The following is a 25,776-nucleotide window of genomic DNA, read 5'->3' on the forward strand; positions in this document are numbered from 1 at the left end:
AGAACTCTATGCAAATAAACCAGTAAACCTGGAAGAAATGGATAAATTCCTGGACACTTGCAACTTCCCAATCCTAAACCAGGAAGAAGTTGAAACCCTGAATAGACCAATATCACGGGCTGAAGTTGAGAGAACAATTAATAGCTTACCAATCAAAAAAAGTCCAGGTCCAGACAGGTTCACAGCCGAATTCTACCAGACGTACAAAGAGGAGTTGGTACCACTCCTTCTGAAACTATTCCAAACAATCCCAAAAGAGGGAATCCGTCCCAAATCATTTTATGAGGCCAACATCATCCTGATACCAAAAGCCAGCAGAGACTCAACAGAAAGAGAAATCTTCAAGCCAATATCCATGATGAACATAGATGCAAAAATCTTCAATAAAATACTGGCAAACCAATTGCAACAGCACATCAAAAAGCTTATCTGTCACAATCAAGTAGGCTTCATCCCAGGGATGCAAGGCTGGTTCAACATACACAAGTCTATAAATGTAGTCCACCACATAAACAGAACCAAAGACAAAAACCACATGATTATCTCAATAGATGCACAGAAGGCCTTCGACAAAATTCAACAGCCTTTATGCTAAAAACGCTCGATAAACTAGGTATCCATGGAACATATCTCAAAATAATAAAAGCTATTCATGACAAACCCACAGCCAATATCATGCTGAATTGGCAAAAACTGGAAGCGTTCCCTTTGAAATCTGGCACTAGACAAGGATGCCCTCTCTCACCACTCCTATTCAATATAGTATTGGAAGTTCTAGCCAGAGCAATCAGGCAAGAAAAAGAAATAAAGCATATTCAATTAGGAAAGGAGGAAGTAAAATTGTCTCTATTTGCAAATGACATGATTGTATATTTAGAAGACCCCATTATCTCAGCCCAAAATCTCCTGAAACTGATAAGCAACTTCAGCAAAGTCTCAGCATACAAAATCAATATGCAAAAATCACAAGCATTTCTATACACCAATAACAGACTAACAGAGAGCCAAATCTAGAGCGAACTCCCATTCACAATTGCTACAAAGAGAATAAATACCTAGGAATACAACTAACAAAAGATGTAAAGGACCTCTTCAAGGAGAACTACGAACCACTACTCAAGGAAATAAGAGAGGACACAAACAGATGGGAAAACATTCCATGCTCATGGTTAGGAAGAATCAATATCATGAAAATGGCCATTCTGCCCAAAGTAATTTATAGATTCAAGGCTATCCCCATCAAGCTACCAATGACGTTCTTGACAGAACTGGAAAAAACCACCTTAAACTTCATATGGAACCAAAAGAGAGCCCACATAGCCAAGACAATCCTAAGCAAAAAGAACAAAGCTGGTGGCATCATGTTACCTGATTTCAAACTATACTACAAGGCTACAGTAATCAAAACAGCATGGTACTGGTACCAAAAGACAGATATAGACCAATGGAACAGAACAGAGACCTCAGTGGCAATGCCACACATCTACAACCATCTGATCTTTGACAAATTTGACAAAAACAAGCAATGGGGAAAGAATTCCCTGTTTAATAAATGGTGTTGGGAAAACTGGTTAGCAATGTACAGAAAGCAAACTGGACCCCTTCCTGACACCTTACACTAAAATTAACTCCAGATGGATTAAAGACTTAAACATAAGACCTAACACCATAAAAACTGTAGAAGAAAACCTAGGCAAACCATTCAGGACATAGGCATAGGCAAGGACTTCATGACTAAAACACCAAAAGCATTGGCAACAAAAGCCAAAATAGACAAAGGGAATCAAATTAAACTCCAGAGCTTCTGTACAGCAAAAGAAACAATCATTAGAGTGAACCAGCAACGAACAGATTGGTAAAAAAAGAAACAATCATTAGAGTGAACCAGCAACGAACAGGTTGGTAAAAAAATTTTGCAATCTACACATCTGACAAAGGGCTAATATCCAGAATCTACCAAGAACTAAAACAGATTTACAAGAAAAAAACAAACAAACCCATTCAAAAGTGGGCAAAGGATATGAACAGACACTTTTCAAAAGAAAACATGTGAGGCCAACAAACATGAAAAAAAGCTAATCATCACCAGTCATTAGAGAAATGCAAATCAAAACCACACTGAGATACCATCATGCCAGTTAGTTAGAATGGCAATCATTAAAAAATCTGGAGACAACAGATTCTGGAGAGGATGTGGAGAAATAGGAACACTTTTACATTTTGTTGGTGGGAGTGTAAATTAGTTCAGCCATTGTGGAAGACAATGTGGCAATTCCTCAAGGATCTAGAAATAGAAATTCCATTTGACCCAGCAATCCCATTACTGGGTATATACCCAAAGGATTATAAATCATTCTGTTATAAAGACACATGCACACGTATGTTCATTGTAGCACTGTTTACAATAGCAAAGACTTGGAACCAACCCAAATGCCCATGGATGATAGACTGGACAAGGAAAATATGGCACATATACACCATGGAATACTATGCAGCCATAAAAAACGATGAGTTTGTGTCCTTTGTAGGGACATGAATGAATCTGGAAACCATCATTCTCAGCAAACTGACACAAGAACAGAAAATTAAACACTGCATGTTCTCACTCATAGGTGGGTGTTGAGCAATGAGAACACATGGACACAGGAAAGGGAGCATCACACACTGGGGTCTGTTGGGGGGGTTAGGGGAGGGACGGCGGGGAGTGGGGAGGTTGGGGAGGGATAACATGGGGAGAAATGCCAGATATAGGTAACAGGGAATGGAGGCAGCGAACCACCTTGCCATGTGTGTACCTATGCAACACTCCTGCATGATTTACACATGTGCCCCAGAACCTAAAGTACAATAAAAAAAAATGCAAGTCTGATCCTTAAAACAAATGCCAAGTGCTCTCTATGAGCTGTGAAGATGGAAATCTATCCTGAGTTAGTACTTTTGTGAACATTAGGCAAACCTGGCTGAGGATGCTGGTAAAGAGGGAAGTATATCTGCTTGCCTGTTTCTTCATGCATTTGTATTGGATGACTTTTTGCTTCTGGCTGGTCAAGTTCAAAAAGCTTTCTCCTTTCCATGTTACAAAGGTCTGCATTGTCTTTTGGTCCAAGGCAGTAGAACCACATATGGAAATTCAGGGCAGTCACAGCTTCTGGGTTCAGGCAACTCCAACAAAGATTTCTACTCTAAAGCTAAGAAAGAACCTTGCTCAGGTTCTGTATGTGAGGTTTCCATTGTTACTAAAGAACTCCCAACCCCACATTGCTGTCAAAGTTCCTGTTCTTTATTTGTTCTGCCTTCAGTATCTCCTGCTTATCCTCTGCAGGTCATCTGCCACCCTCATCATTACAGGCTAATGCATAGAACTTCTCTGCATTTTCTTCTGATCACCCAGGATTATAGATACAAAGCTCTCTTTTAGACCCTGGGATTCTCTGTTTCTTTCCTTTTGACTCCTTGAAGTTTCCCACTTGAGGATTTTTTTCTGACACCTGAAAAGCTGCGCCTGAAAAGCCGAGTATAGGTCCTGTAGTGAGGTCTTTATCCTGGCATCAGTAACAATGTGGCCTGCAGAGACAGGCTGTGATATATCCCTAGAGGGATATATCCCTCATCTTTTTCTAGTTTCAGTTTCTGTTCAGTGGAAGAACTTCTTTTTAAAATAAATCTTTTAGGTCACATTGGTGTTAATGTAAAAATAGTCAAATCTGGGGACACTGGCTAGGATTCTGCAAATTCCTCACATCAATACCTAATCTGACCAGTGGGGGCCTTCTAGGTCAACTGATGCCTTCATCTACCTCTGAATTCTTTCGAATTGGCTAAGTTTTTAGGTCATTTTAGGTGTTGAGGGGGTGGAAAGAGAATTTATGGCAAAGGCAATTTGTGAGAACAAGAGAGCAAGATATTTGGTTGGTCTTGGGTTTAACTGATTGAACAATTTGTCTTTCTTCCTCTTCACCTCAGCAGTCCGAATCTGATGTGAAAGTCATAAAGCAGTTGTGTGTCAAAGCTAAACTAATACCAGAATTCATGTTATAGCCCAATAGGTTCTTCTTGCCTGCTGCACAGAAAAGCCAATACATTGAGACAGCAGGTATTGCAGCTGAGTACGAGTTTAATAATCACAAGGTAGTCAAGTGAGGAGGATGGGAGATATTTCTCAAATCTGCCTCCCCAAGAATTTGGAGACTAGTATTGTCAATGGTTGTTTGGCAGGCAGGATACTGGGGAATATGGGTTTCTGCTTATTTGTTGTGTTGGGGATGGAATCACAGGGGTGTTGAAACTGTTTTCTTGCACTGAGTCAGTTCCTGAGTGCTGATCACCAGTCTGGGTGGTGTCAGTTGGTCTACCAGAATCTGAAAATATATCGAAAAATATTTCAAACACCAGTCTTAGGTTTCACTAACAATGTTATCTATAGGGAAAATTGGGTAAGTCACAAATCTTATTACTATTGGCTGTGTGATTCCTGAGCAGTAAGCAATTACAAAAAGGCAAGTTAGAAAACAATGAGTGGTTATCATTTAATTATGCCTCATTCTTAGTAGAATTCAGGCCCCTATGGTCTTTCATTAGTTTTATGAAGATGTTTTTGGTTCCTGAATAAAGATGAGGTTAGTTTCAGGAAGGAACTATTATCCTTGGTTTAAAGTTAAACTGTAATCTGAATTTTTCCCATAGTTAGCTTGGCCTATGTGCAGGAATGAGCAAAGACAGTTAGCTTATATGATTAGAAGCAAGATGGAGTCAGTTATGTTAGATTTCTCTCACTGTTACAATTTTACAAAAGTGGTTGCAGGCACAACAGACAGGGAGTGAATATGTGAGGCCCTGGTGGAATTCTGAGGGAAGGCATATTACACTTGATGGTTTCTCTGATTGAAGTGCCTTAAAGGTGCTCAGGATTTCTGATAAAGACAGAAACAGACTACATTGATTCTCCAAATCAGAGAACTTTGGGCTGATATAATCTCCATTATCTCTGGTGTATAATTTTCAAAATGTTAAAAATGTAATTCTCAGACAAATAGTAATCACAGCATTAAAGGCCAGTGTTTTAATTAATTCAATAACGTGGGAACCAGCAGGATGACAAAGCTGGTTTAAAGAGGGTAAAATAAACTAATAAATAGTCAGTGTTTTCACAAGCACTCCAGGTGATTATGATATACCCAGATATTTGAGAACCACTGTTTTAGGGAATTTGAGCTTGGAAGGATAAAGGAATTGAATAAATGGCTTCTCTAGTACTTGTGAGGTCAGATTACCATTAGAATGCATGGCTCTGTCCTAAGCCATATGATTAGGGTACTATAATTTTCTACAACTGTTCTAGGTATTTTAGGAGCAAAGCAGGCAAAGGAAAAATTGTGTTGAAAGTTGTATTTGTTTTCCCATCTGGTTGGGCTATTAATTTAGCTATTTGAGAGATTTAAATTCTAGATACGATAGTATTAAATGCCTGGCACTGGGTGATGGCTAGTGAGAGTCCAGTGAGTCTGGAAGAATGCTAATGGTTTGGATGAAGTGATGTAGGAGTGTTCAGGGGGTAGGGTACAGATTCTCTCAGGGTGATGATGTAAAAGGAGACTGATGAGGAGGTGGTGGTGATAAGGCAGAGTGGTATGTATGTGTGATAAGGGAGTGAGGAAGATCTGCAGGTACACAGTGATGATACATGGTGGGCATGTGGTAAATATTTTTTTGTAAATTAAATTGGATTGAATTGGCTTATGGTAATATAATGCTTGATTTGGCAATGATATAAAATAACTGAGATTGGCTGGGTGTGGTGGCTCATGCCTGTAATCCCAGCACTTTGGGAGGCTGAGTTGGGCAGATCACAAGGTCAGGAGTTCAAGACCAGCCTGACCAATATTGTGAAACCCCATCTCTACTAAAAATACAAAAATTAGCTGGGCGTGGTGGTGCACGCCTGTAGTCCCAGCTACTCAGGAGGCTGAGGCAGGAGAATCGCTTCAACCAGGGAGGTGGAGGTTGCAGTGAGCCACTGCACTCCAGCCTGGGCTATAGAGTGAGACTCCATCTCAAAAAAAAAAAAAAAAAAGATAACTGAGATCAAGTGGAGACAGAAATTCATGAAGTTTAAGTCTGCATTACGTTTACATGGTAATGATCAGTATATATGTATATATATATACACACACACACTATATATATCTCTCTCTCACATATATACACACTATATATTAATAATATATATATTATTCAGTGGATGATCCAAGTTCTGAAAACACTTAGAGAGGTAGAGATGGTTCTTTGAGGCAGTAAACAAGGACAGCAAAAATAGATGGTGTTAAATATATGGTGATAAAGATGGGTTGCATGAACTTTATTTTTTATTCTTTTTTATCATTGTTTCCATCTGGCATATCAAAAATTTCAAATAAATATAAGAATTTTGCAAACTGAGCAGGTCCCAGTAGAAGGCATTTAGGTGGTATGCAATTTGTCTCTGTCATAAAGAATCCTATTATGAATGCCCTTGTGCATACAACTTATTCATTTAGGTTGGTATGTTCATTCATTAAATAAATATTTATTGGGTACCTACTTGGCACCAGGCACTGTTATGAGTGCTGGGGATGGAGTGGAGAACATGTCAGAATGTCCTCTTGAAGCTCACATTTTGGTTTGGCAAGAGAGGTTTAAAAAAAAGTAAACACTAAATAATATAATTTTAGGCTATGAACAATTCTGTAAAGTCAAAGCAGAGAAAAGAAAGAGTAATGGGGAAAGGAAGGGAAAGCTATTTTAAATAGGATCATGTGGAAGCAACTTTGAAGAGATGTTTGCTCTGAGACATGAATAATGTGAAGTTTTGAGGGAATAACATTAGGGGAGTAGGAACAGCAAGAATAAATACCCTAAGGTGGAAATACACTTGTCAGGTTAGAGATACAGCAAGAATGCCTCTGTGGCTGGAGCAGAGTGAGTGAGCGAGCCTGTGGTAGGAGATAAGGCTGGTGGAAGAGTCAGCAGCCGGGTTAGAGACTTGTAGGCAGAAGTAAGGAGTTTAGATTATATTCTAATGTGAAGAATTGCCTTGAAGAAGTGCCTTGACCTAAGATTCTTAGACATAGGATTGCTCTTTTCTAATGATACGAGATTTAAACTCTCTTTCTCTTGAGTGGTATTGTATTTTTAAAATTATAATAAATCAGAGGGAAATAAATGATTGTTGAATATATGTGACTATATATATAGATAGAGTAAATTAAAATGAGTTACACCTTTATGACTTAGCAGGCTTTGATTTGCAGATAGATGTGATACATCCATATTCCTATTCTACTTATTCTGGTTTTCAGAATCAAGAAAATCTCAAATCTGGAGAATCTAAAAAGCTTAGATGTCTTGGATCTTCATGGAAATCAGGTATTGTAAAGCCCTTTCATTTCTTTCTTTTTTGAAAAAAAATGTTCAGGAAAATGGCATAAAAGTTTTAAGAATCATACTTGCATTGAATTTTTCAAGAGTTTCTTTATTGATTCACTGAAAGTTCTAAGGTATCAAGTTTATTTATATGCAACTCCTCAGCAGTAAATGACAGATACAGCTTATAAAACATTTGGAATTCTTACAGTTATGACAATTTTGTTGTTTATTATTTTTAAAGTACACATTTTCCAACCCCAATCCAAGACCTAGAATATTACTTTTTTCTACTTAGGTATTTCTTGTTTTATTCCATCTCTTTCCTTCTGCATCACAGGTAACCACTATTCTAAATTTCATGTTTTCATTCCTTTGTGGGTTTCTCAGTTGGTTTTATCACATATAGGTGTGCCTAAATAATATATTCTTTAGTAGTATTGTCTCTTAATTTAAAAAAGGTATATTACTGAGATTTAACTATTTTGAGTAGCTATAGTTTTATGTATAGTTGTATGTTCCATGGTAAGACTATACAAAAACTTTTGATCCAGTTTCTTGTTGATAGAAATTTTGGGTTGTTTCCTGTTTTTGTTGTTGTTGTTGTTGTTGTTGTCTGTTTGTTTTATCTTGTTTTTTGCTATTATGAATAGTACTTCTAAGAACTTTCTTGTACATAACTCCTTTTCTACATATTCCATCTGTATTCTAGAGTATATAGGAGTGAAACTGATGAGTCATAGGCTATTTAAATGTTTAACTTTAAAAGATAATGCCAAATTGCTTTCCAGAGGGAGTGTACCAGTTTGTACTTCTACCACTAATACATAATCATGATGCTTCTTATTCTTTTCAATATTTGGACTTGTCAGACTTTTAAATTTTTTCTGATCGAATTGGTATAAAGTGGTATCACTTTGTGGTTTTGATTTATATTTTCCTGAATACTATATAATCTAGGGTTCCAATTATGTTCAGTCAATTTTCTACTCCCATATCTGTCTGTCTGAATTTCTATATCTGGTTTGTTATGTTCCCTCTCTTTATTCTTCTCTGTCAGAGCATATTGGCTGTTTTTCAGTCCTTTTGTCATCCATTTAAATTTTTGTTTTTGAAATGTGATATTTATAAATAGTTAAAGAGCTACATACTCATGCAGAATGTAAAGTCTCTTCGTCAGTGATAAGCCTACATCCTGGGATGATCTGGGAGTTCCTGCCTGTTGATGAACAAGTTCTTCCACAGCTGCTTACAGCTGGTCAGGTGCAAACCTCAGTGTGATCTCTCTAGGCTTTCTAACAGCTGTTGGTTCCAGTAGTTTTGGTGAAAAGCTAATGTAATTAATTAAAAAAAACTTGATAAATCTTGATTTAATAGGCCACATCTACTAGGTTTTAATCTGGTTCCAGCTCTGTGTGTGTCTGTGTGTGCATGTAGTAAGTGAGAAGAGAGTTGGTGGCCTGGGAATTGTCCAGCTCTGCAGGCTAGTTACTGTCTGTCCAATAGAGGGAAATTATCCAGTTAGATGGTGGTGGAAGGGGAAGAGGAATTAAAGAGTATTGACAGTAAAAGAATATCATATGCAAAGGTATTGAGATAGAAAACAACACAATAAGTATTTACCACTGGAGAACAGGGCATGTGTGGAAGGATAGTGAGAGAAGAGACTAGAAAGGTAGGCAATGGCCAGATTGTTGAGGGCTTTGTATGCCAAGCAAAGAAATTGGTATTTTATCCTCTATTTTAAAAACTGTTAATAACTATAAATGAAACATTTTATGATAGCAGTATTTTTCTTACATTTATTTTAAAGTATATATATGAGAAATAGTAAACATACGGTTTTTAAATTCTAATATACCTCTAAGAATTTGTGAGTGCTACCCAAGATCTTCAAGAGCACCTGATAAATGAATACCATATCATTTGATCTATACTTTATGTGTAGGCATTATTTACCAATCATTATGTTGATGAAAAGTGTCTATTCCTTGTTAGCTGACCTGTGTTACGTATTTTATAATTTCAGCACATTTGTGATATTGTATATATTAAAATGAAACATTTGTACTGTAAAAATTGCTTCTCAAGGTTCTATAACTACAAGAAGGAAGTTTTAAATGCAAATCTGAGTCTTGTTTCATAATATCTGAATCCAATAAGCAAAAATTCACAGTATTTAAAAGCAAAGACACAGTCTTAGTGACCCTAGGTTTCTAAAAGCCAGGAATGAACTATTCAAGATGAAACAACTAATGTCCAATTCTAAAAATTTAGCATCTTATAGTAAAAAAGCTAAAAGAAATTAAGTGAATGTTTTTTGTCTTTTGAATTTACTTCTATTAGAAATAAAAATATGCTTGGTACACATTGTGAAATAAAACATAATTGGTTTATGGATGTGAAATCATTCTGAGTAATGATGGTGGTATTCAGAAAATGGATTGGGAAGTAGAGATGGAAGGAGGGGAAATGGAGACAGAATAGTTGAGAGAAACTAATCATAATAATCTTGGTGAGAGGTGATGGTGGCATGAACTAAAGTAGTGGCAATTAAGGATATAAGGGGGCAGACTGGATAAATATTTAAAAAGTAGAAACATCAAGACTTGGCAATTAATTATATGTGGGTAGTGAATACAGAGGAATCTAGGAGGTTGACTAGGAATTTCTAACCTGTATCTTATGTTGGTTAACCATAATTTTTTCTCTTAGTGAATTTTTGCTTTAACATAGATGCAGATATGCTTCAAGAAGAATCTGTTCTTTCAGTGATCTTTTCCTCCAGGGAGAGCCTGCTGTTCCTGTGGTTGCTTACCTGAAAGCAAACACTTGCCCTTTGTGTATTGCTAGGTAGGAAGGTTATCTTTATCCAGGCAGAGCAGTCTGGGTTACTGTCATACACAAAGGTTAAGACTGGAGTATCCAGCTTTCCTAGATGTGTTAAGAAGTCTGGCAGTCTATATTGGGACTCTCTCTGATCCGTACGACCCATAAGAGGGCTTTCCAACATTCCCATCATCTTTTTTTCTTGCTGTGAAGTATATCAGTCAATCCGTATCTATATTTTCACCTTACACAACCCTTTGCCTGAGCTTCTATTATCTGCTCTATGCTTGTGACTTTGTCCATCGCTATAAAGAGTAATTGACTTTATTACATAGCAGATGTTGTACATGATTCTGGCCTGTTGGGTTGCAAACCAAGAAGCCAGATAATATCCTTGGTGATTTTAAAAATATGGGATGATACCTATATACAAGAATTAACAATGTTTCTTTTCAGACTTTTCTATCTAGAAGGTAACTAAATGCAAACCTTCTAATTGTAAGCCCCACCAGGACCATGGGGAAGGGTAGTTTTCTAAAAGAAATGTTCAGAACTATTAGCAGAAGGGAGAAAACACACTGTGCAGATAATACAACAATTGTGCCCCTTAACTCTATATATTTATATATTTCTTGAGCTCGGGAAAGTTTTCTATATTTAAACATTGCTTCTTTTCCATTTACATTTGTTATGTCTATATTGTCTTCCATATCTCCATCTTATCTTTTATTCTTCCTATCTGTTTTTCCTTAGCAGTTTGGGAGGATTTCTAAGTTTGTGCTGACATTACTGATGTCTTTTTCTACAGTATTATTTTGCTTTTTACTGGCTTCATGCATTTTGAATTCTATCACCTGTTTAGTTTTAAAATGTTTTGCTTCATGTCTTATTATACAGTTTTATCATCTGTAAATACTCATAATCTTATTTCTTCTTTTCAACTTTTATATAATTCTATTTTACATTAGTTAGATCAAAACTCTTAGAATGCATTTTAAATGTGGTCATAGGTTATGTTTATATATTATTGAATTTACAGTAAACATGTTTCTTTTCTGGAAACTAGATAGAACCTAAATAGTGTTTTTTGAATATAAGTGCCCAAGTAACAATGTGAAATACAGATTAGACATCTAATAAAAGTAATTTTAGCTAACATCTGCTTTGAAGCGTTCGTAAAAAATTTCAAATGTACCATGATGGCAGTACAAATGAGTAAATTAATCTCTAGTGGCTGTGAAATTCATTTTAATGTTCAGAAGAAATGTGTTATGTGTATGACTCATTGTTATTTAAGTACTTATCAGGTTGATGAAGTTCTTCACGAGGACCCCTATTTTGTGTCATACAGAAGCTCATCCCATTGTGCTATACTTGCTCTATTGTAATAGTGGGGCTTAACATCACTTGAGCTCTCATCATTTCACAGTGTTACAGTTTTTACTTACCCTCCCCTTAGTGTGCAGCCCAAACTTCTCTGCTGCAGTTTAGTGCTGATTATTATTATTTTTCACGACTGAGTCTCACACTGTCGTCCCAGGCTGGAGTTGGGGGCACAATCTTGGCTCACTGCAACCTCCACCTCCTGGGTTCAAGCGATTCTCCTGCCTCAGATTCCTGAGTAGCTGGAATTACAGTTGCGCACCACCATGCCCGGCTAACTTTTGTATTTTTAGTAGAGACCGGAGTTTCACCATGTTGGTGAGGCTGGTCTTGATCTCCTGACCTTGTGATTTATCTACCTCGGCCTCCAAAAGTACTGGGATTACAGGCGTGAGCCACCACACCCAGCTGATTATTAATGGCAGAAGCAGGCTGCCTGGAGATGGCTGTTGCCATCACACTGGCTGAAGCAGGGAGGTGTGGCCAGGGCTACATGCTCCACGTAGCCAGCGGGACCCCCACCCCTTCTGGGTTTGAGCAGGAGCTTCCGGGTGCTGCTGTAGCTGCCCAAGCCATGGCTGCAGACCTGGGCATCCCTATGCTGTTGGGGCCCCACAGTAGGTGGGAGCCCCACCCTCCTGGATACAGCTGCAGCCTCCCAAACTGCAGCTGTGGACCCAGGAAGCTCCCCCCTACCCCTGTGCCCTGGCAACTTCCAAAATGTCTGCTCCTGCTGTCTGGCTTCTCCTTGCTCTCAGTGCCTGCTCCAATCTCAGAGCAAAGATGGAGTTGAGCCTGGGTGCTGTGGTACCCTGGCCAGATGTGCACATGCTTGGGGCAGTGCTGGCACACTGGCCCCTTGCCACCTCAGCCCCTCTGGACTTTCAGTGCCAAAAAGCATAGGAGGGAAGCAGAGGAGGCCTGAGGGCAGCTAGGTACTGGCCTATAGGTGCACCTTCATACCTACAGCCTGGGTGCCATGAATGGCATCAGGAGGCAGACAGTTTCCTGGGTGGAAGGGGGCAGGCCTGAAGGCTGGAGTCCAGGCTGCCAGTCCCACCAACTGGAGTGGGAACTTGTGGTACCTTTTCTGGGCCTTCCCATGGCTGCCCGTGGACCAATCAGCATGGACTTCCTCTACCCTGAGGCTCATAAAAGCCCAGGACTCAGCCAGAGCTGGGCCGACATTGGGATGACCAGCTATAGAGAGGAGCAACCCACTCTAGGGCCTTCTCTCTGTTGACAGCTGCAGAGACATTGGGATGACCATCCATAGAGAGGAGCAACTCACCCTAGGGCCTCCTCTTTGCTGAGAGCTGCAGAGATGATGGGATGATCAGTTGCAGAGAGGAGCTATCCTCTCTGCTGATAGTTGAACACTTGTCAAGATGACTTGCCTAGTAGAGAGAAGCTACCTTCTCTGTTAGGAGCTGAATATTCATTGGGACATTCTGGGTGTGGAAAGGAGCTGCTTTTTATGGGTTTTTTACAAGCTGTTCTATCACTTAAGAAAGCTCCTTGGGCAGGCGCAGTGGCTCACCCTGTTATCTCAGCACTTAGGGAGGCTGAGGCAGGCGGATCACAAGGTCAGGAGATCGAGACTATCCTGGCTAACACGGTGAAACCCTGTCTCTACTAAACATACAAAAAATTAGCCAGGCGTGGTAGCACATGCCTGTAGTCCCAGCTACTTGGGAGGCTGAGGCAGGAGAATCACTTGAACCTGGTAGGTGGAGGTTGCAGTGAGCCAAGATTGTGCCACTGCACTCCAGCCTGGGAGACAGGGCGAGACTCCATCTCAAAAATAATAATAACAATAAAAAGCTTCTCTTTGTCTTGGTTACCCTCTACTTGTCTGTGTACCTCATTCTTCCTGGTTGCAGGACAAGAACTTGGGACTCACAGAATTTGCGACCCACAGAATGGCAAGGCTAAAAGAACTGTAACACAAACAGGGCTGAGACATGCCCCTTGCTCGCCATGTTGCAGGCAAAGAGAAGGAAACTGTGGTCCTTCAGGTCACCTAGGCTTGGGAGCTCTCCAAGCTGCGGCTGTGACTCTCTCTTTGGGGCCCTGAGGTTCCTGGTATATCCAAGCTTCTGGGTACCACCGTGTTCCCCAGTGCCGGCTGTGGAAGCTGCTTGCAGTGCTCCTGGTCCAGCTGCAGACTCTCAGAGCGCTGGTGTCTATGCCAGCATCTGGAGCTGCCCATCCTGCCGTAGCAGCCAGCATGTCTGACTGTGCACGGTGGCCAGACCCCATGCTTGCTCACACGCCCTTCACAGTTCCATGCCTGACTTGTCCTTAGCAGGCATGGGACCCAGGCCAGTGGCATGAGCTGAGCACAGCCTGTCAGGGCAGGTAGGTAAAAATGAGCCCAATGAGCCAGAGCAAAACTCAGGCAAAGGTGCCACTGGCCACAGAGGTTTCTGGCCAGAAAAGTGACATCCCCAAGATCCTGTAACATTATATGCACAGGCATATTCCATGATTGAAATCCTCTTGTTTTAAACAGTGTTCACCATTTTGCACCCTCACTAAACATCTCCTCTCTTGAACTCCTGACCTCAGGTGATCCACCCACTTCGGCCTCCCAAAGTGCTGGGATTACAGGCGTGAGCCACTGCGCCCAGCAACATCTCCTCTCTTAAGCTTTCCATTAATAAAAAATATTTACCCTCACCTTCTACTGGGAATCATAGTTCCTTGACTTTTTCCATTCAGACTCAACTGCTCTCAAGATCTTGCAGTTTAAATAGAATTAACAAGGGTAACTTGATGTCATTCCTTTCCCTTGCCTTTTCTGTCCGAAGGTGGACTTACTTTGTTAAAACATGATGAACTTACATATCTTGGGCTCACAGTATGTTTCTATTTGGCAGGTAGTGTGTAGCCTTCACAAGACCTGACAAAGTATTGAGCACTTAAAGTTGCCTGATGGACTCATTGATTATTTGATGAAATTTACTTCAAGTATTTACTATGGTCACATTGTAAAACATGATCTTTTAGCTAATGTTCACAAGTTACATGACTCCATATTATCTACAACATAGGAAATTGAAAATAGATTTTTAAATGTCTACATATAAACTTGCCACTGAATCCAGTGATTTTGAATATTTTATTTTTAGGGTTTTTAGAACGTGGATATTTCAGGTTTTTGCCTGCTAATCACCCCTTTCCTATTTTTTTCAACAGATTACCAAAATTGAAAATATTAATCATTTGTGTGAGTTGAGAGTTTTAAATCTCGCCAAAAACTTTTTAAGCCATGTTGATAATCTTAATGGACTGGATTCATTAACTGAACTTAACCTGCGACACAATCAAATCACTTTCGTGGTGAGTATTAAAATGGAATTGATATGTACTTTCTGGCTTTTTTTCAAAGAAATGAAACAAATGTTGTAACATGGCTTTCTGCAAAGTAAGACTCTATGGTTATTTAGTTTTTTTCTGAATTTAAATTGTGGATGTAATTATTAAGCTTGGTAATATGTTGATTTGGGAGGTAGTGAGGTGTTTTCCATTTTAGAATAAATATAACATTAGAAACACAATAGAAGTGTTATCACTCAATGAATCATTTGGTGTAAATGAGTAGTAAATCCTTTCCTGTTTTATCGTGGATACAGAATTAATAAGAAAGAGGGTTATTTGTGACTGAAAGTTGAGAAATTATTGTACCAAGAGGGAAAAGGCACAGAGAGGAGAGGTTGAGAGTTGTGAAGATACACATAAATACTGTATGCTTTGCAGTTTTTAAAGAGGCAGCTTGGCATAGTGGAAAAAACATTGCATAGGGCATCAGAGGCTCAGTTCTGGTCTTAGCTTCATCTCTTATTAGCTGTGTGACCTTGGGTAAATCATAACTCTCCTGGACTCAGTTTAGGTTTTTCTAAAATGAGAACATTGGACCAGTTTGACTCTAGGGTGTTTTTGGTTTGTTGATGCTGAAAAAAGACATGAAGATGGTAGAGAACTGGCATGTGAACAGGAGGAAAAAGAGTTTGATTAGGGGAGGCAAAACTATGGAAAGGAGATTCTAAAACTCTGAGATGAACTTGATCAAATTTATGATTTTGCTGGAAGTCAGCGATTAAATAGAAGTTTGATGCTGAGATATTGTGTATTTGTACATATGTGAAGAGCATTAGAAGTGTAACTGTTCTGCTGTGTCATATGATACAGGTAATGAGGAACATTATTTGCTCTTTTAACAAGTTTCCTTTGTACAAATGTTATAGAAAAACTGCATTAGGTTCTCTCTGGTATCACTTATGCACTTTTAAAGGCACAATATAACTCTTAACTCTTTCAATACATTGAGTTCCCTTGTAAGGATTAAGTGCACTATAAATGGTACACTTGAAAAGGCTGGGGGACAGATGACACCTTATTTATATGTCTCATCATAAAGATTGGTTTTATTTTGAACTTTTCCCAGAAAATATGAGTCAGGTAATGCTCATCTCTTCTAGAAGGTTAGGACAATTTTAGAATACTATCCAAGACATGGATTTATTCCAGAACTTCTAAATTCTGTCAAGCCCTTCCCGGATTAGATACAATGCTGGAACACGACTGTTTATTTAAAAGACATTCAGATTGGGTTAACCTGTTATGTTGCTAAATCTCCAAGAACTGTTCAGTCAGGACTCAGTTTGTCCTTAGGACCTTGTTGGGTCTGGTAAGATTCCGAAAAGCTTTGTTAGAGTAGGGAGCAGGAGACTATTGGCCCTAGCATATTCATGCCTCTTTTGGCTTTCATTTGGAAAGTGCATAATGTATATTCAGGAGATTGCTTACTGAATTTCCCGTTGAGTATTATGTATAATCATTACCGTTATAGTTTAGGCAGCAGTAAACAACTTATGGAAGAGGAAATTTCATTAATTTATAAAAGTTAAAAAGACAATAAGTATCATGCATATTAATTATAGTCAATTGTGAAATTTGCTATGTATGAAATTTACCATATCCATAAATTGTGAAGTATATGGATAAATAAACTTCGTCCAACTCTTAGTTCTTTTTCAAAGCATCTCTTTCTTAAAAGAGTCAAGGGACTTTAAAATCTGAGGATTTTTTTTTTTCCATCATTTTTTTCTCCAGGATCAGTCACCACACTCATTCTTTTGGCTTTTTTTTTTTCTTTCATGGTTTTGATTTTTCTCAGTAGCTGGTAATCTTTAAATGAAGGGCCATGTTAAGTAGTAGGGTGTCCTGTGCAGTTGAATAGATCTTTTTAAACATAGATGTTTTTAACTCTAGAATGATCACTTGATTTGTGTAAGTTCTTGAATCCCACACATTTGTGAACTTCCCTTTAGTGTAAGTGAAGGGGAAAAGGCAGACTCAGTCAGTGATTGCCAAAATAAGAAGACTTTTCTTTTAGGGGTAGAAAGACTTTGTTTTCATTTGTGCCAGGTGAAATCGTCATTTCTTTTTTCCGTCTGATTCTTTTGTAGAGGTAGTTAATCATCTCTATAGATAAAACACCCACACTTTCCATCCTTCCTTGACAAAATACTCTATTTTGTTTGGAGAATAGTTCCTGAGGCTCTAGCTGAGGATTTCTTCAGCCAGCTGGTCTGTACATGTTTATGTTCATGACAGGAGTGGGAGTGGGTGGGTTTGTTGGTATTCCAAAAATAGCTGTTGAGTAGACAGATCTTTAATTATACACCTACTTGATTCAGCACAGTTCACCGCAGTCCATGCTTGCTCATTGTATGTGCTGACCCAGTGTGGAGTAAGATGGCATTCAGTCAGAAAGAATTGCTGCCTTTGAGTGAAACATCTCTCTTGTAGTTCTGAGCTGCAGTTCTCTCTGCTCAGGGTTATCTCCACTAAGATCCCATCAGCTTTTCAGCTGCCTGAAATTCATCAGAAGTGGTGGTCAGTTAATGATAACTCTTTTGTTAGGATTTTCATAAATTTACTCGTTCTTGTGTATTTTTATTGCTTCACGCATTGAATCTGGGAAAGGTGAAACAAATGCATTACTTACTTACCATCTTGAACAGAAACTTTCTCTGATGTTTTTGATGTAGAAAAGTTATTGCTTGTTTATTCACCAATCTTTGTTTTTGAAATTTTATAAATTTCAAATCAAATATTTTTAGCTTGTATGACATCTTTCTCTTTTGCAAATTATGAAGTGGCTTGTATCCAAATTATGAAGTTATAAATTATGTGAAATTATGAATTACATCCAAGTTATGAAGTGTCTTATATCCAAAAGACAGGCAATAACAAATGATGGCAGGAATGTGGAGAAAAGGGAACCCTTGCATACTGTTGATGGGAATGTAAATTAGTACAACCACTGTGGAAAACAGTTTGGAAATAGTTTGGAAACCTCCAAGCTGTTTTCCATAGAGGTTGTACTAATTTACTAATGTACTAATTTGCATTCCCACCAACAGTTCATTAGCAACAATATGAATTAACTGGAGATCACATTAAGCAAAATAAACCAGGCATGGAAAGACAAATGTCACATGCTCTCACTTAATTGTGGGATCTAAAAATTAAATCAACTGAACTCATAGATATAGAGAGTAGGAGGGTGGTCATCAGAGGCTGTGAAGGGTAGTGGGGAATTGAGGGGAGGTGGAGATGGTTAATGGGTACATATAAATAGAAAGAATAAGACCTACTATTTGATGGTAGGATAGGGTGACAATAGTCAATAATAAATTAATTGCATATTTTAAAATAATGTAAATGAATTGCTTGTAATTCAAAGGATAAATGTTTGAGAGGATGGATACCCCATTGTCCATGTTGTGCTTATTACACATTGCATACCTGTATCAAAACATCTCATGTACCCCATAAATACATAGACCTACTATGTACCCACAGACATTTTTTAAAAATAAAAAATTTTAAAGCAAAAAATAAATGAAACTCAAAACAAATCATGAAACATTTCAGATATCCCCCAAATAATAGGAACTAATATTAGCAACATTTGTATATGTCTTTTGTTTTATCTGTTTCTTTCTCAAGTTTTGTGTTAGATATTTCATATATTACTTTTCAGTTTATTAGAAAACTTTAAACTTTTCTAATAAAAGCATTTAAGCCTGTAAATTTCCCTCTAGGAACCATTTCAGCTTCTTCCTGTAAATCTTGAAACAGCATTTTTTTTATTGTTTAGTTCTAAACATTTTCTAAGTTCCATGTTTCATTGTGATTTCTTCTTTGATTCATGTGTTATTTAGAAGTACACCTTAACATTTTGAAATGTGTGGATTTTTTTATTCTATGGCCATTATTTTCTAATTTAATTTCATTGTGACTAATAAATGTAGATTATATGTAATTGGTTCTTTGAAGTTTGGCTGAGGTTTTTATTTACTTATTTATTGCCTAGTATGTGGTAGTATCTATAGTTGATGCTTACTATCAATATATTTGTCTGGTATTTGTCAGTATTTTGAAGCTATGTTTCTAGAAGCATACAAGTTTAAAATTAATATATCTTCTTGGTAATTGTTCTTTTTATCATTATATATTAACTCTCTTTATTACTAACTCCTTCATTAAGCAAGTATTTTACAAGCATGGGCTATATGCCAGGCATTGTTCTAGATAGTTGGGATATAACAGGACATTAATAATAAGTATTACCTTAATGTTTATTTAATGTCAATGCCAGGCTTTTCTGGTTATTTTTTCTTGGTATATCTTTTTTATTTTCTAACTTTTAGGAAATTTGTCAATTTTGATATAATTTCAGACAATGATGTAATAATAGTATAAAGAATTCCCAGTACAAAATGCACCCGGATTCTCTAAATGATAACTTTTTGCTATATCTGCTTTATCTTCTCTCCTGCTTACTTTCTCCCTTCTTCTTTCTCCTTATATCTATCAGTTAATATATACTTTTTTTTCAACCATTTAAGAGTAAGTTGCAGGCATAATGCCTCTTTATCGTCACATACTTCAGTGTGTATTTCCTAAAAACAAGGAATTGTCTTATAACAAGAGTACCACTATCAAACTTAGGAAATTAACATTGATATGATGGCATTTATCTAATCTATAGATCTCATTTGGATTTTGCCATTTTTCCCAATAGGGTCCTTTATAGCAAAAGAAAATATAAGATCATGCATTGCATTCAATTATTATATCTCCTTAGTATCTTTAATCTGGAAGGGTCTTTTTTTGGTATTTCGTAACATTGACATTTATGAAGAGTATGGCAGGAATATCACAGAAAAGATGCTGAGTTCTTTTCAGTGTATACCAAGTATGTATTCTTTAAATTCCAACTTTTTTCTTATAAAGAATGCATAATCCCCTTTTTAAACACATAATCTTAGAATCTGTCTTATAACTGGAGACTTTATTATACTAATTGTGATTACTGATATATTTAGATTTTTTACTTTGATGTTATTTCATGCTTCCTCTTTGTTCTGTTTTTCCTATGTTTTTATTTTCTCGTCTTATTTTGGGTTAATGGTGTTTTCTCTGTTCTTTATTATTCACTTTAATGGTTACTCTTAGCATTTTAAAATACACACTTGACTTAAATCATAGAGTTAATACACATCTCTAATACAATTCTAAAGATAAGGACCTTAGGATTATTTAATCCAGTAACACTTTCCATTTTACATGTTTTTGTTGCCTAGTATTTTCTTTATATTCTTTTACCACCCAAATTAGACATTTTAATTGCTATTGTTTCCACTCAGTGCTTATTGGGATGTACCTCCATGCTTGTTTGGGTTCACCACTCCTTTCTGCATCTCTGTCTTTCTTCCCAAAATATATTATTTAGAAAAAGTTTCTTTCAGATAACTCTGAAATCTCTCAGTTTTTGTTTATCAAAAGATGAGTTTATTTTGCTTTTATTCATGATTGATGTTTTGACTTGATTGACAGTTATTTTTCTCCCAGATGGTTTGAAGATCATATTTCATTGTCTTTGAGCTTCTGTTATTGTCATTAAAATGTCTACTAACGTGTGTGTGTGTGTGTGTGTGTGTGTGTGTGTAGGATATCTTCTTTTCCTTACTCTGGTTACCTTTAAGATTATAAGATTTCTTTTTGAAGTCCTTCAGATTTACTATGATATATTTAGGTGTGGAACTATCTTATTTTACCAATTTGAAGCACACATTTTTCATATTCCAACAACTCTGAAATCTAGATATGTCTTACAATCTATGGCATGCTTAAAATCAATGTTAGACAGGCTACAGCAATTTCATTGCTTATATATATGTGGACTTGGTTATAGCTGTTTATACTATTGTTCAGTTGTTGGTACTATATGTTTTAAGTTTAATCACTGTTCAAAATATATTTTAAAGTATTACACCATGATATGGAGTTGAAATGAAACATTCTATTCAAAAAGTTATGGAAATAGAGCAGCAAGGACATAAGTCTTTATATTAATATTAGTGAGACAAATTCTTTTTCCTTGGAAGAATGACTGCAATTCTACCTTCTCTTGCTAATTAACAATTAAATACTTTAAAAGGAAGTTAGCCACGTATTGGTGAAGCTGTATTACATTTGTTGCTGAGATAGATTCAGAGAGATTGCCTATCATGTGTCCAGCAATGCAACTGAAGGCAGGAGAAATTGAGGAAACCCTTTGGAATAGATGAAAAATTTCAAAATAACAAGAAGCTGTGTGAACAATTCATGTTGGTACTTTATCTTACAGTTTCAAAACATACAGAATGGGTTTCAGTATTTGGAAGAAAATCCCATAGTCAATAATGGAGGACACTTTTAGGATATACTACATCATTGATGTTCTTAATAGCAAAGAAGACAATAGTGAGTGAAAAGCATGGATGTTATTAGTTGAAAAGTGATTCAGAAGTTTAAATCTAAATATGAAGACCTTTCCTCCATACTTTATTGAGGGATAATTTAGGTACAGTAAAATACACAATCAACTGTACAGTTCAATAACTTCTATTTAATCTGAGTAATTTCATGTGACTGTCACTCAGATCAAAATATAAAATACTGTGTCACCTCAGAAAGTTCCCCTGTGCCTCTTTCTACTCAGTACCCTCCCCTGCCCCACAGGTATTCTGACTTGTATCCCTGTGGATTAATTTTGCCTGTTTTTGAACTTTTTATAAAGAAGTACATATATAAAGAGTATGAACTCTTTTGTATAGTCAACATAACGTCTTGATATTCACCCATTTTGTTGTGCATACAGGTAGTTTAAAAAATTGCTGAGCTGTATTCCATTGTAGAAATATCATACAATTTGCTTGCTCATTTTTCTGACCACAGACACACAGGTCATTTCCAATTTTTGGCTCTTACAAATAAAGCTGCTGTGAATATTCTTGTAGTTTTAAAAAATTATTTATTTATTTAGAGATAGGGTCTCATTACATTGCCCAGGCTCATTTTGAACTCCTGGGTTCAACTGATCCTCCTGGCTTAGCCTCCCGAAGTATTGGAATTACAGGCATGAGCCACCAAACATGGTCATAGTTTTTAATTTACATATATATTTTGGTGGACAAATGCTCTCATTTCTCTGAGGTAAATACACAGGAGTGTTATTACTGAGCCATAGGGTAGGTGGATATCTAAATTTATTAGAAACTGCCAGTTTTATGAAGTAGTTGTACCATTTTATACTCCCAGCAGCAATAGAGAGTTCTCAGTGCTCAATATCCTTGTCAAAGTTTGTCAGTCTTTAAAATTTTAGCAATTCTATGATTCTTATTGTGCTTTTAATTTACATTTTCTTTATTACTAATGATACTGAACATCTTTTCAAGCATCCTTTCATCTTTTATGAAGTATCAGTTCAAATCTGTTACCTGTTTGAAAAAATTAGGTTGTCTTTTTATCATTCTAGATTCAGGTCCTCTGTTTGATATATGTATTGAGTGTATTTTCTCCATGGCTTGCTTTTTACTCTCTTAACAGTGTTTTTGATGTGTAGAAACTTCTAATTTTAGTGAAGCTCAGCTTATCAATTGGTTTTCTCTAATTGTTATTGTCTTTTGTGTCCTGTCTGAGAAATCTTTGTCTATCCCAATATCGTGACTATGTTCACCTATATTTTCCTCCAGAGGTTTTATAGTTTTACCTTTCTATTTAGGTATGTGATTCACTTTTATTTTCATTTATTTGCTTATTTATTTGAGATAGAGTCTCACTCTGTTGCCCAGGCCGGAGTGCAGTGGCTTGAACATAGCACACTGTAGCCTTGACCTTCTGGACTGAAGCAATCCTCCTACTTCAGCCTTCCATGTAGCTGGGACTACAGGCACATGCCACCATACCTGGCTAATTTTTTTATTTTTTGTACAGACAAGGTCTTGCCATGTTGCCTAGGCTGGTCTCAAACACCTGGGCTCAAGTGATCCTTTTATCTTGGCCTCCCACAGTGTCAGAGTTTATAGGCATGAGCCACCATGCCCAGCCTCTGATCCATTTTTAATTAAATTTGTGTATGCTGTGAAGTAAGGGATTATGTTTCCTTTTTCCCACATAGGGATATCTATTTTCTTCCTCACCTTTTATTGAAAAAAACTTTCTTTCCCCACTGAATTAAATTGTCTTTATTGAAATCGAGTACTAATCAAATGGATCTTTTTCTGGACCCTCTATTCTGTTCCATCTATTTGTATACTATATACTCTAGTGTATAGTAAGTGGAGATATTTTGGAAGTTCAACAAATTTACTTTGTGTAACTTAGTTTTTATGTATGCATAAGAATGATATGCGGTAAAAAAAAAAAAAAAAAAAAAACCTGGTTAAGTAAGTCCAAAAGAGCTCTTTCAGTAATAAATAAAAATTTTAAATGATTTATTATTTTACTATAAGTTAATTATAAGTTTACTTTCTCCAAGTGCTGAATAAAATAAGATAATGTTAGATTTAATAAAATGTGGTAATTTTATTAGATACCTAATATTTGTGTTTCCTAAATCTTCAGATTCTTAACTTTTATTACTTATTTATTTTTGAGATGGAGTTTTGCTCCTGTTTCCCCTGCTGGAGTGCAATGGTGCTATCTTGGCTCACTGCAAGCTCTGCCTCCCGAGTTCAAGTGATTCTCCTGCTTCAGCCTCCTAAGTAGCTGGAATTACAGGTGTGCACCACCACACCTGGCTAATTTTTAGTAGAAACTGGGTTTCACCATGTTGGTCAGGCTGGTCTTGAACTCCTGACTTCAAATGATCAACCTGCCTCAGCCTCCCAAAGTGTTGAGATTACAGGCATGAGCCACCATGGCTGGCACATATCTTTCGTTTATTATGGAAACATGCTTAGTCTTTATATTTTCTAACATTGCACTTCTATTTTCTGACTTTCCACTTCTTAAACACCTACTGGATATAGTATGGACCTTTTCATTCTAGTCTTTGTTTCTTAATCTCTCTCATTCTTATTTCTTTCTGCTTCATTTCTTCATTCTTACCACTTATCTGGTTCTACCTTTGAATTCACTCAATTTATCCTCAATTTGTCTAATTTGATTTTCAGTCCATCCATTGAGTTTTTGAAAATGACCATAGTTTTTTCTTTGTAGAAGTTCTACATGAACTTTTTTAAATAAATGCCCAGATTTCTTTATTTCTAATACAGCCATACCTTGGAGATACTGTGGGTTTGGTTCCAGACCACCACAATAAAGCAAATGTAGCAATAAAGTGACTTACATGAAGTTTTTAGTTTCCCAGTGTATATAAAAGTTGTGTTTACATGATACTGTAGTCTATTGAATGTGCTATATAGCATTATGTCTAATAAAAACAATGTACATACCTTAATTCAAAAATACTTTAGTACTACAAAAATGCTAATGATCATCTGATCTTTCAGCAAGTTATAATCTTTTTGCTGGTGGAGGGAGAGTCTTGCTGTGATTTTAATGGCTACTGACAGATCAAGATGATGGTTGTTGAAGGTTGGGATAGCTGTCGCATAAAAATCAGACAACAATAAAGTTTGCCTCATTGACCCTTCTTTTCATGAAAGATTTCTCTGTAGCATGAGATACTGTTTGGTAGCATTTTACTTACAGTAAGACTTCTTTCAGAATTGAAATCCATCCTCTCAAACCCTGCTGCTGCTCTATCAACTAAGTTAGTGTGATATTCTAAACAACTTTCTTTCCTAATCCATAAGAAGTGACTCCTCATCTATTCAAGTTTGATCATGAGATTGCAGCAATTCAGTCATATCTTTAGGCTCCACTTTTAGTTCTAGTTTTTTTGCCCTTTCTACCACATCTGCAGTTCTTTCCTCCGCTGAAGTCTTGAACCACTCAAAGTCATCCGTGAGGGTTGGGATCAACTTCTTCCAAACTTCCGTTAATGTTGATATTTTGACTTCCTCCATGAATCATAAGTGTTCTTAATGGCAGCTACAATGGTGAATTCTTTCTAGAAAGTCTGCAATCTACTTGCCCAGGTCCATTAGAGGAATCACTATTTAAGGCAGCTAAAGCCTTATGAAATGTATATCTTAAATAATAATCATTGAAAGTTGACATTAGCCCTTGCTCCATGGACTGCAGAATGGATGTTGTGTTAGCAGGCATGAAAACATTAATCTCCTTGTACATCTCCATCAGAGCTCTTGGGTGACCAGATGTCTTGTTAATGAGCAGTAATATTTTGAAAGGAATCTTTTTTCCTGAGCAAATCTCAATGGTGGACTTAAAATATTCAGTAAACCATGCTGTAAACAGATATATTGTCATCAGCATCAACTTTGTTGTTCTGTTTATAGAGCACAGGTGTAGTAGAATTAACACAATCCTTTTTTTAATTTTTTTAATAGAGACAGGGTTTCACCATGTTGGCCAGGATGGTCTCAATCTCCTGACCTCATAATCCGCCTACCTCAGCCTCCCAAAGTGCTGGGATTACAGGCATGAGCCACCGCGACCGGCCATATTAACACAATTCTTAAGGGCCATAGGATTTTCACAATGGCAGAGGAGCATTGGCTTCATCTTAATGTCAACAGCTTTGTTAGCTCCTAACGAGAGAGTCCACATGTCTTTTGAAGCTTTGAAGTTATTTTTGACTTCTCCTCTCCAGCTATGAAAGTCCTAGATAGCATCTTCTTCCAATAGAAGGCTGTTTCATCTATACTGAAAATCTGTTGTTTAGGCTAGTAGCTA

General features: G+C 37.0%; 1 protein-coding gene across 2 annotated transcripts in view; it reads left to right on the forward strand.

Moving 5' to 3' along the window:
- Window positions 1–25,776, forward strand: part of LRRC49 (leucine rich repeat containing 49) — a 139,173-nt gene that overhangs the window by 21,590 nt on the left and 91,807 nt on the right. For both annotated transcript variants that reach the window (XM_012451310.3, XM_012451311.2), the window contains exons 6-7: window positions 7,335–7,401; window positions 14,812–14,955. In XM_012451310.3, coding sequence (XP_012306733.1) covers window positions 7,335–7,401; window positions 14,812–14,955 — 211 coding nt within the window. The remainder of the gene's footprint in view (window positions 1–7,334; window positions 7,402–14,811; window positions 14,956–25,776) is intronic.

This window comes from Aotus nancymaae, unplaced genomic scaffold (genome assembly GCF_030222135.1).
Source record: "Aotus nancymaae isolate 86718 unplaced genomic scaffold, 86718_ANA_hifiasm-v0.15.2.pri h1tg000003l, whole genome shotgun sequence".
NCBI classification, from domain to species: Eukaryota; Metazoa; Chordata; class Mammalia; order Primates; family Aotidae; genus Aotus; species Aotus nancymaae.